At 44.1% G+C, this 12759-nt stretch overlaps 1 protein-coding gene across 3 annotated transcripts in view; it reads right to left on the minus strand.

The window, feature by feature from the left end:
- Nucleotides 1–12759, minus strand: part of SLC8A3 (solute carrier family 8 member A3) — a 114561-nt gene that overhangs the window by 82843 nt on the left and 18959 nt on the right. For all 3 annotated transcript variants that reach the window (XM_005417540.2, XM_005417541.2, XM_005417542.2), the window contains one exon: nt 9372–11183. In XM_005417540.2, the coding sequence (XP_005417597.1) occupies nt 9372–11137 (1766 nt within the window). In that variant the 5' untranslated portion in view covers nt 11138–11183. The remainder of the gene's footprint in view (nt 1–9371; nt 11184–12759) is intronic.

Raw genomic sequence — 12759 nt, forward strand, 5'->3', positions numbered from 1 at the left:
CTGAGTTCTACTACTCCATACAGAGCTTAGAGAAGAAAAAACCCACCTGTCACTTACTGATGTTCTCCCAGCACTCCAAGCAGCAGATCCTTTGCTCTTTACCCTCTCTCCTGGGCACTGTGCTCCAAGGAAACCACTCTGCATTTCTCTCCTGCTCGGCCTCTGCTGTCTACAGCTTACTGTCAAGCCAGGGGGGATATCACATCTGTTATGCTGGTTTTTGCTGCCCCATACCATATAAAGGATGGGTTAATGAGACCTCTGACTTTTTATTCAGTACCTCAAGGGAAAGTCAGCACCAGCTGCCCACCACAAAGTCTAATGACCTACTGAAACTGCCATCAGCTCTGACTCCCACAGACCATGTCTAGCACTGCTCCACTTCTCAGGCCACAAAAAGAGCAAGAAAGACAATTATGTCAGGAATTTGCTAATCACAGAAAACTAAGACTTTGCAATAGGACAGGCATCATGCCACTGAGACAGTGTGCTCAGCTCCTCATGCTTTCCCAGTGCTACAGCCTCTCACACCAGCAGTAGCGGGGCTCCTCCACCCTGCCACAGCTTTCAGGTACTGGTCTGCAGGATATAGCTGATGAAACCCTGGGAGCCCAGCTACTAGGCAAGCAGGTATTGCTCATACATAGTCGGCTCACTGTGCTTCTGCATCATTCAGAGTCCTCCCCACCTCTGGGGGTGTTAGCTAACAGGACACATCTGGGAAAAACTGCCAATTCACATGTTCCCTCTTCCCAGTTACACCACAGAATGAGAAAACTACTGTGAGCTACCAAAGCCCACCACAACCCACCCCAAAAGTAACCATTTCTGACGTCTTAGAAAACAGAGCATTTGATATCTTGCAAAGCCAATGCACTGGTCCCAGCACATCCTTCCTAAATAGCATTGTGATCTAGTTGTCTTTACTGAGGGAAATGGGAATAGAAGTATTAAACCAAAACTCTCAAGCAGATGAGGTAAAGGAGAGACCAGGAGAGAAAACAGATAAAGCACAGGTAAGTGGAGCAAAATCTCTATGTTAAATATTGATCATTTTATCACCTTTTTCTCTCTAAATGATAAAAGTCAAGCAGCACAGTGCTCAGGTAGGTAATTTTCTGAGAGCAGGACACATTTGGCTTGCTGATCTCATGGAAAGAAAAACAGAAGCACAAAAGGTAATTCCTAACCCATTTCACTTTAACAACATACTTTTACATAGAGCACTGAAGAGGTGCAGCAGGAGATAAAACATCAACAACACACTCAGCCAAACAGCCACAGTACAGGCAGGAGCAACCACTCCTGGAAACTCTTTGGAGAGGTGAACTGGAAAGAGAGAAGTCGTCACTTTCTTGCCCAGCACCTGGAAACACCAAAAGAGATTTTCCACCATCTAACAAAAGGAGCAGGAGAACAGAGCCATGGCCTTTGCTCACATGGAGTAAAGCATCAAGTCCTGGTCTGCTTTTAACACCCAGAAGGTCTCCACATGAGGATGTGGAAGGAGAGAGGCAGGATAGGCAGAGGCTGTCAGGAATGTGCTGGTCAGAGGAGGGTTTCCAGTTACTGCATCTGGGGTTGCACCATGCTTCACATGAAGCTGCTCAGGCTTTGTGGCACCTCAGCAGATGTCTCCACAGGCCTCCTAAGGACAGTTCCTGCAAAGCCTGGCAGGAAGAACTGGTCCTATCTGATATTTAGACTTCCATCTCACTGCCCTTCCAGCAAAATTCACCTAAAGGGTCCAACCCAGGAAGCAGCCAGTGCCTGCTCAACACCAGGACTGACTTCAGCTGAAATGCTCTCAGCAATACATGCTGGCAGAGACTTGAGGGGCCTCATCTGTCAACAGCCCATCTGGTAAGACAGCTGTAAATATGTATGAGACCACATTCCTCCCAGCTTTAATCTGCTGTTTTCACTGAAGCTAAATGGACAATGAACTTGGTCCCTGGTGCTTCAATCAGCTAGCATAGCAAATTCTTTTATCGCCTTTTTTCCTGACATGAGGTAAAAAAAAACCAAATCACACTGCTAGCAACAGGTAAATCAGCTCTTATTTGAAACAGCTGCCATCTTGCACCGTGAGCAGCATGAGCTGCTCCTCTTTAAATCACATCAAAAACAGGCTGAAGGACCTCTGGGTGGGGATACTTTAGACACCATTGTTCTCTTCATCTCATTTACAGAAGGATAAGCCCATACTTAACACAAATTCTACTGGCACTCTGATTTGTTAGAAGTCAGAGTCACAGACACTTTATAATGATGCCATAAGTAGCATTCCCACTGCTGGCTTTCAAAAAAACTCCCAGCACATATGATGGGATGTCCATCAAGCTTGCCACCAGCATCTCTTCTTAATCCCCTGAAGCTTCATCATTCAAACTGTGCTTTCTCCTTCTTCTTTACATGTGGGAAACAAATACAACCTGTGCCTCTAACCCTGTGTGTAGACAGCATGATCTCTAAGTTACTCATTTTGCAAAGATGCTCCACTCAGTAAGGCATGAGTCAGCATGAGTTAAGCAGGCAAAACCACAGTAAACTTGCTTTATCTTGGATCAGTTCTGATCCTTTGTTTTTAAACCCAAAACTTGGCTGTTGCATTTGTCAGGGTGAATTTCCCTGTGTTTGCCCTAAACTAAGAATTTCACTGCCCTCTCCTATACATTGCAGAATGTCCATTTGAAGGGCCTTCTTAAAGAATCCATAAGCTTCCCAGGAGCTGCTGAAGAGCTGATCTCTGCCACGTGCCTCATTTTTGAGCTGGAGTCCCAGGCCTCTCCTATTTAACACTGTCACATAATGCCTCTGGGCAAGAAGTCACAGTCCCTGAGACAGGATGTTGTTTGTCCTTCATGGACAGAGGGCAAGTATATCCCCCTGACACCTGCCAACAGGACTATCTGGGAAGGTAAAGGTCAGCTCAGGGCTTCTCTTCTTCCCAGTGTGGTGTCAAGGGCTCACATTTCTGCAGGCTGGTTTTACAGACATTCCAGAAACAGTCCCCTGACACCTTACACTAATCCCCTCCAGGTCACATCGCCCAGACCTCACAGTGGGACAGACTGTAGCAGAAATTAAAGTATCTGTGCATGTATGTAAAGGAATTCAGTTAAATTAAATACTGCTGAGATACTGCTAAGAAAACTGACAGGAGAATTTCACAGCAAAAAGCAAATACAACAGCCAATGCTGTTGTAAATCAATGGCAAAATAGTGGGGGCAAGATGGCAAAATAGTGGGGGCAAGTTTGCTTAACTGGAGGGCATCTGCTACTGTTTTCCCTTAATGTGAATTAAAATAGGGATCAAGAACTTCTAATTTAACTGTAGAAGCAGGAAAAGAAAGCCAGAGGGTGCTTACCCACTAATAGAGACAAACTAGAGAAAAGTTTAGAGGATTCAATCTCAATAGGCTCTAATGGGAAGGAAGCATTCCCTCCTGAGAGAAGGAAAGCATCAGCCTCACACAACAAATTCTCATTGCCTGGAGTCCCACTAATATGTCTTAATTTTTTGAAGGTTGTCTTCTCAGAACCCAGAGCCTTAGGGTCAGTGTATGGTGTATGACAGCTATTGAATAAGATTTCAGACTAAAGTACCAAAATAATTTTGTTATTACCTTGGTCATTAACTGGCATAATCACAGCTGATATAAATAAAGCAAAGTCTGCTGATGTAGCAGACCTCCATGTCATGCAGCCAAAATTTAATTTAGGAAAATGAACATCCAAAACTGCAGCTCCTGTTGTCAGCTTGGGGGAATAGTGAGATATTCCAGTTACTGACTACACCTGTACCATCCTGACTCTCAACAGCTGAAGAGAGGTCAGTGAATCTGCAAAAATTCAATGTGGTCCTGAATAATGGAAAACTATAAGCTTGATGCACACAGACCTTCTCTGGATAGAGCACAGGTCAGCAGTTCAAGGAGATCAGTTTTTATTCATGTCTTTGCTTTTGATCTGCTGGGTAATCCAGAAGGAAGAGAAGTCACTTTCTCTGTATTTTTTCGACATCTGCAAAATGGGAATACTGTCTCTCAATCTCCTTTGCAAAGTGCTATGAGATCTACTGAAGAAATACCAAACAAAAGAGCTAAGTATCAATAATAGCATTCCCCTCAAAATGACACAACCATGACTGTGTAGGTGATCAAATTAAAAAATTAGGTTGACAGTTTCCTCAAGTGCTGCAAGGCAAAAAGGAAGGCCAACTAACGGTGCTAAACCTCAGCATGACATCCTCAAGCAGAAAACCAACGCTCCCTTTTCTCCCCTATCACTGTGACCGGATCTGCTGGAAGAAGCCAAGAGCCATCAGGGCAGGCAAGTGAGCAAGGGGTTAGGGCCCAGGGTCTCTGTGTCCAAGCCCTGGTGGACAGGAGGGAAAAGGAGGGGAAAGGAATACTGACCTTCCTACCAAACAAGGGCGGCACAACACACAGGAGAGAAGGCAGCGGCACCAGCACGTGCTGTCTGCCCTGGGGCAAGTGTTTACCAGCAGCCTTGGGACACAGCACCAAGGTGACCTTGATGCAGACAGGACCACCTCTAGCCCCCACATGCACACAAAGACATGCATTTCATGAGCCCCCTGCCAGAAAGTGTCTGAAGCCCCCAACAGGAGGATGATTTTTCACTGCACAGTGCCATGACAGCCATTTAGAAGACCAGCATTACCACATCCTGGGAGACAGCCCAAGGCTCACAGTGATCCATGGTGCAGACACAACCATGCACACAGCAGCCTGTGGGATTCTCTGGGGAGAAGCAGACAAGGAGAGGCAACATGCAACTTGCACAACATCCTACCCAAATCCTGAAGGGAAGGAACAGTATCTCACTGCCTATCAAGGCAGTGTCCTCATATGTTTGTCTCCAGCAGTCTCTGTATAAAAGGAGTAGACAGCCCTTCTGATATCAAGCACTCTGCCTAACACACACATAGATAAGGGACTCTAGGTTTCCATGTGCTACCAAAGTTTAGCCAAGCTGACTTGGAAAAGAGGCTTTGCAGCCCACTGAATACCAGTTCAACACCACAGCATCTCTCAATAGCCAGTTCCTTCCTGAGCCACAGGCAACACTCTGCAAAGTCTATGGGCAAATAGCTGTAATTCTAGTAGCCTGCAAGTAACTTAGCAAGCAACAAAGGCACCTACTAAGCCTTAAGTCAGTACAGCTGCTGCAAGTGACAGGGCCACAGCAGAACCTCATTATTGTCTGGCATATCAGCTAGCCATTGGTAACTTGTGCATCTTTCCAAACGTTCTAAAACAAGACATAGACAAATTTCCATATGAATTTCAACAGTTTTAAACAGAAGAAACAATTTAAACAGAGAAAATTTAAATTAAATTTAATGACTTGATAGGAGCTCTCTTTCTAATGTAAAAAGAAAATCCTTTAAAACTCAATTCATTTTTTGCTTCTGGCTCTTAATGATTTCTTTATTGCTTAGACATGATAAAGCAGCAGGGTCAATCATTCTTCTACATTTTCATACCTTCAAGAACCTAACATTTATTTCCATACAAAATCATTTAAAAGAAAAGTATTCAGTCATCTTGCCAAAAAAAAAAAAAAAAAAAAAAAAGCTTTTGAGTTGATTGATCCTTTTAGTCAACAAGAGAGCTAGGATTCCACTTTAGCTGCTTAGGTTATATTTGAGATTTGATCGATTCCCTTCTCAACAGATGACAGAGTCCAAGATTATATGGCTTGATTCACAGCTATCGAACCCTCAAACACACCCATACATACACACACACACACACACACTCTGCATAGAACCATATTTCAGTAATAGTGGCATTGTTTCAATACCCCTTGTCTCAGCCTGCATTCTCTTGTGCTCCCACCCAAAAGTGAGTAAGGAAACTTTGACTGTGTTAGTCTAGAAAGAATCACAGAGGCAATAAGCAAGACCCGCTGGCAGGACCTGTTTCCCTCTTGCTCTGTAAAGTTCACATCAACTTAGCTTTTTTTTGGTCCCATATATTTTAGGGAAAGCCTCTCAAAACCAACCGTGAGATAGTTTGTTTTATCTTGTTATATCCAAGTGAAGGCCTGCTCTCCCTTTAGTTTAGTTTCCAGGGAAAGTCCTTATCCTTGGCCCTCGGGATCTGGTAGGTGGCAGCGCTTCTCCTACAGTTTGATCTCAGGGATGCTGTGTAATCCAACGCCGCTCGGATTAATCCAGCCATTGCTACACTTCAGGAGGCCAACCTACAAACTGCTTACAGATTGCCTGCTGCTGCATGATGCGAGTTTTTAAGTTCATGTGATGGAGGGCAAGCTGAGAGCATGAACTGAAGCTTTGCTCTCCTTCCGTTTACACAGATCAGTGCTTCTCTGTGGCTGCAGTTCTGCAGATCCTTAGCAAACGTGCATAGCCACGGCAAAGCTCAGCACTGTCTTATGTGTTTGCAAGATGCTGTTAAATAATTTGTCTCCTCCATGAGTCAAAAAATCTTATCAAAGTGACTCCATGAGAAGACTGTGAAGGTTAAGGCAGTGAGGTGGGCATGCTGGTGTAGTTGTTTTACACCAGCATGGAAACTAGAGCCCAAATTCCACTTTTCCTAGGCAAGGATCTAAACAGTAGGCTGAAGTGGGGAGCACGTTAATTTCTCACTGCTTTCTGACTCCCTTTGTATTGCCTGCTGACCATCTTAGCCTCCCTGCTGTCCTCTCTATTCTGTACCAGGCTTGCTGGACTCCTGGTTCCCCCTTGAGTGTGCAGGGGATGTCAATACCTCGTGGTGGATCCCCCTCAGTGGCAAGGCATCTAAGAGGCAGACTCAAATATTTAGCCAGGCAATGCTCTGACTATTTGGTGACCCAGTGTCTTCAGACAGCCTTGTACCAAGCAATTCTGTGACTCATACACTGCCCTCTGGTCAGCAAAACTGTACCAAACACCCTATCCACCCATCTTCACAAACTGGGCTGAGCAAACTGTTTGTTGGAATAGCAGCATTGTGGGTCTGAAGTCCAAAATTCAGATCTAAATAACTTCAAATTTATTTGCAGCCTAAATAATAAGTATAATATAAAAATTATTTTTCTGCATTCAGATTTAGAAAGCAGAGAAGGAAGAAAATATTAAACCCAGCTACTACTGCTTCCAGGTTTCTACAGTTGCTACAACCTGGACCTCAAAGAGGAGCTGGCAAAATGCAGCAACTGACCTGTGTTCACTGAATTCAAAGGCCAAAGTCTAATTACTGAAAACTACCTCCATGTTTCCAGACTAAAATTCCACTCCTATTATTCCTGGAGATATGAATAAAGGAGTAAATAGGGAGTGAATAAAGATATGTGCTGGCTGATATGATCTCCCTCCCTGTTAGGCCTATTAGCTTGATTAAATGCTACGTTGAGCCACTACACTAATTCCAGCTTCAAAATAAATTAAAATCTGCTAGCCACATGATCTTCATGGCCACTGAGGCTAGTGGGCTTTGTTCTCAGTAGGCTTCTGATGCAGAAGTGAAAGTCTCATTAATGCATCAGGTGTGGTCACCATTTTAAATACACTACAATTGTCCTGTCTATGTTCTAGGCCACTGCTGGGTCAAAAACTGCAGTGTTAAACAACCTACACATCCCTGTTTTTGCCTTTTTTTTTTTACATTGGAGTCTGTGGCACAAGGTTCTGCTGAAAACGGTTTGTTTTAACCCAAATGAAGTAACTATATCAGTATGTTCTGACCTTCTGTCATACTTTTCAAAGACAAAAAGAAGTCTTCCATTAGCCAGCACATGAGAGAAAGGGAGTACAGCTCAGAGTACTCTCTGGTACCCTAGATCTGCTGGCCTTTCACTGATGGTCTTCTTCAAGCAAGGAAAGTCTCTGCTTCAAGACCTGGTTAAAGTGAAGTAGTATCCATCATATTTTAGGTAGCCTGCTCACAGGAGACTGTAACCACAAACCTAACATTCTTCTTTGCTTTCTCCACAGAAATCAGCTTGTGGTTCAGTTAAGGAGACTGACCTGCATGGTCCATCTTCCCAAAAAGGCCAGATTAGGACAGCTGATCCCCTTCCAGCTCTGACACTGGCTGAAGCCAGCCAACAGGAGCTTCTCTTCCTCTAACAGGAAGAACATATAATCAAGCATCAAGACTGTGGATATTAGCTGGATTAAATGGTTTAGTGGGCTAAAACAGAAGGGCCTATCAAATTAGGACATCCCTACTTTGTAGAATTTAATATATTAACATCCTTCTGGGCATAGTATTGAGAGGTTTGGTACAAATATTTCCTTTCTCTGATGTCAGATGCAAGCCTGCACAATTCCTCCTGTGATAGGTCAAGTGTTTAGGTTTTAACAAAAGGAACTAGGCACTTAGGAGTTTTAGCACCAGGCTCACACCTCTGTCCTTCTCCCTGCTCAACTAAGGGATTTTTCTCATTCCTGACTACTGTTAACAACAGGTACTTAGAGCAATTAGACATTATCGCCTCTCTGGTCTTTATTACTTCCTAGCTTAGTATCAGCTACTTAGTATGCAATAAAAAAAAGCTGAATTAATAGGATGGGTGCTGCTTCCCTTCTTTATTCTGTATGAAAACACTGGGTCATGGAGCCACATGGGCAGGCTGTGATCTGTAATGCTTTAGACCATAACTGCCATTTGCCACAGTATTTTATAAGGGGGAAAACCAAAGGTAGGAAATGAACAGACATACAGTGATCATAGAAAAGGTGATGTAAGGAATACAGGTTGACTATAGAGTCATAAAGGCTGCAGGGATTTCAGGTTCAGCAAAATAGCTTTGCAGCTGTGCCTGTGCTGGGAATTTGCTGCCACACAGACCTGCCAGTTGCACAGGCAAGCCTAGGGACACAGGTACAGGTATGAAGTATTGCTCATGTGAAAATAAAACCCAAGGACTACTGAGCAGCTCTTGCATGCCTGGGAATAATTGTTATGAACCTTTAATCTAGGGACTGCAACAAAGTTCTCTGTTCCCTATGTTTGGTGTTCAAAAAGAGGCTTTCCCGTATTTGCCCAGCCAAGTAAAACCTCATCCTTTTCCTTCTCTCTCTACCTTAACTCTCCATTAACCCTTAGCTTTATTACAGGACCTCAGAGAATGATATATTTTCTTCCTATCCCCTGGTCCCCAGTATTTCTAAGCCTCAATTTGTCATTCCCAAGAGGGAAGGGACAAGAGCTTTGAGCTCTTAAATCCTGCTGTCGGTTCTTGCCTGATAGAGGTAAGTAGGAAAACTGATAGAAAGCTGAAGAAAAGGAGCCTGTCCCTTGTCAGCATTCACCTGTAATGGACTCAAAATGTGGGGTTAAATACCATAACTAGACCCGAGAACAGAAATGAATAGGGTACTTACACAGTTTCATCATTCTTGAACTCCAACTCCCCATAAGTGTCTTCAAAGTCTTCACCACCTCCTTTTGCTGTCCCTTCTACTGTCCTAAATGGCACTATGACTGTACCCCGTGCACCTGATGTCCTTAGGACTTTGACTTCCATCACACCAATGCTCTCACTGACATGTATAATGTCACACTCAAATGTGAAGATGCCAGCGTGGTCATCATCCAGGATAGTCACTGTGGCCACACAAGGAGAAGCCAACATGGCCTTTGGGTATGGGGAGTTACTGAGCTCTGGAGGTTCCTCACTCTCCACCACACGGAGATTACTGAGCCGCACAAAGAAATGCTCATCTTCCTCAAAGATGTCATCATCAATAATTCCCACAGAGAACTCCTTCTGGGTCTCCCCAGATTTCAAGACAATAGTCCCCTCTGTGAACTCATAGTCAGCACCAGCATTGGCAGAGCCATCCTCTGTTTTATAGTCCACATAGATGGTCTTGGACATGTCCCCTCCTTTCCGCACCACTGTGAGGAGAACAGCACCACAGTTCTCAAGACACTGGTAGGAACATGGGTCAAAATAAATTTTGGATATGAATTCCTCGGGTTCTTCTGGCCGTACCTCATGCAAGCTAGTTGTTCTCTTGGCTTGCTCAGCTGCATGCTTTTTCAGAATATTGCCAGCTCCTGTCATCATTCTGGTTGCTTGAATGCGATAAAAGGCTCTGCTCTTCTGCTGGTGAGACAAGGCATAGTAGTTGGCCATCTCCACCAGCTGGTCCAAGTCCTTTTCTGGGTGCTTTTGCTTCAGGTCCTTTAGGATCCGGATCATCTCTTTGCGAGATTCATCTACCTCCTTCCCCTCCACAGTCACCAAGTTCCCATCTAGAAAGTGAGAGTTCATCATCTTGCCATCCATCTCAATTCCCTTAGGGTGATCACCTTCTGATTCTATGATAATGCCCCTGTGCTTATCAGTACGGTACTTTTTGTGCATATACTTGTAGAAAAGCAGACGTCTATCTGCTATCCAAGCCAGAACAACACAAAGTGGAAAGAAAAACAGTGTGAGCAGGCCTTCCCAAACCTGAACCACACCTGGAGAGAAGACAGCAAGGATCATGTACAACCAGATGTAAGCAAAGATGCTCCATGCAGCTGTGACAAAGAAAACCCTCAGGTGTTTTATCTTCCTGGTTTCCCCATCAGGGATCACATAGACACAGATGGCAATGATGATAAACATATTGAAAGCAGCGCTGCCAACAATTGTAGATGGCCCCAGGTCTCCAGCTATGAATCCATGCCCACACACTTCTATCAGAGACAAGAGGATCTCAGGAGCAGAGGAGCCCAGAGCCATGAGGGTCAAGTTGGAAACAGTTTCATTCCAAATTCGAATGGTGGTCGTTGTGGTCTCTCCATTGGGTTTCTTAATTGTTATTTCTTTCTCCTGTGATGTAATGACCTCTATAGATGCCATGAAACGATCTGCAATGATGGAGACTCCAAGGAACATGTAGATCAGCGCTACAAAGTATACGATAACACGGGCAATTTTGTCCCCAAGGGATGGGTTTTCTGGGTACCATATTGGCAGGATAACACCCTCCTTGCAGTCAAAAGATCCTGAACACGAGCTGTTTTGTACTGTACTGGTAGAGTCTCCCGTCAGGCCGGCATCCACCTGCAAACCATGCAAAAACAGCACAAAAGTAACCAGCCCAAAATGGAGGAAGGCCGAGGTGACAGGCTGCAAGCTTAACCACGCCATACACAAGATGCAACTTCCACTGTGTAGATCCAAAAAGGCCGAGAACCTGAAACAAACAAAACAGAGAGGGGGAAGGGAAGCATGAGAGAGAAGGAAGATGCAACATTTATCCAAACTCACTTCAGTATCTCACCACTGAAGAGTACTGGTAGAAATGTATTGGCTGTCTCTCTGCCACTCAGAAGGTATTTAGCAGGGACTCTAACAAACTGCAGCATTTACATGCCCTGCAGATGAAGATCAATTGCTGAAAAAGTAATTCAGAGGAAAAGTGTGTCTGTGTGTATATATATATAGCTTATATATATATATATAAAAAATAGCTCATTCCTGACCTATATCATGTGCAACAGGAGAACTGAATGCTCAGCTACCACTCACCTAGTGATGCCATGGTGATCCCCAGCACACAGCACTTCAACTCAGCACCAGCTGTCAAACTTGAGGACCCGTCTGACTCAGAACCCAGGGAATAAAACAAGTCAAGCAGTCTCTAGCAACACAGACAGTACCACTTAAGGCCAGTGACCAATCTCCAAATGAAGTCCATTTGTAGGACGTGATTCAGTCATAAATCATGGAGTACCTTTGTGACCAAATCATCCCCACAAAGAGCCCCTCCTAACAGGCTGCAGTCTGCAGAAGAGTCCTATGGCTCCCCCAAGCTCTGATGCACAGGGAGTCCATGTTAGAAGGTAAAGCTATCAACTCAGAAATAGGGCAGAAGACTCATGCTCGGCAAAGTGCCAAAGGCCATTTATCACTAGCCTCTCCTTTGCCATCTGGACAGTCACATTTTACATCAATAATCATGCTTTTAAATGGTCACAGAAACCTACAAAAATGCGACATTTAAGGAAAAGTTGTGTTCATAAAACGCAGAAGACAGAGCAAAATGCATGTACCCACTAACATTCCCTCTGCATCCCTAAGAAATTGATATCTTTTCAAATATCTTCTAAAATGAAAGTAATCTCTAACCTAAAATACCATACAAAAACAATGGAGCTGATCGATGTAGCACATAGATTTGGCATATTACTGCCCAATAATACCTTCTATTACTTACAGACTACATTGCTGTAGGGCTTGCACCACTTAAAATTGGATTCTGAACCCTTTATATTATCATGGATCATGCTATTCTCCTTCCTTCATAACGGGTCTCTGGAAGAATTTGATCTCAAGCTTAACTGACAAATCACATTTGTGAGTCCAGACACAGGCAAGTATCTCACAGGAAACATCAACCTTAATAGGGGCATTATCTACAGCACTTGGAAGGTTCAAAAGCTTTACTCCCACTAAGTTTCATTGAGGTTTGTACTGCCAAATGAGCAGGCCTGGGATTCATTTCCCCTACTGTAACTACCCAAATCTTGGGCAGCAAATCAAACCAAGTCTCCCAGTCTCCCTTTGTAGTCAGAGGAGAGACTCATTTCCAGGGAACGATCCTTCCCGTCCCACCCAGTGCGGACACAAAAGATGTACTTAAGACCTACATCTCCAGAAGGGATTATGGCCCTTCACACCTCTCTCTGCTGTCTCATGAGAGTGCCCAGTCAGGCAGTTTAGAGCAAGATGCCTGAACTTCAGATGACAGCAGTTCAAAGAGATTAACT

The sequence above is a fragment of the Geospiza fortis genome, unplaced genomic scaffold (assembly GCF_000277835.1).
Source record: "Geospiza fortis unplaced genomic scaffold, GeoFor_1.0 scaffold54, whole genome shotgun sequence".
In the NCBI taxonomy this organism is placed as follows: Eukaryota; Metazoa; Chordata; class Aves; order Passeriformes; family Thraupidae; genus Geospiza; species Geospiza fortis.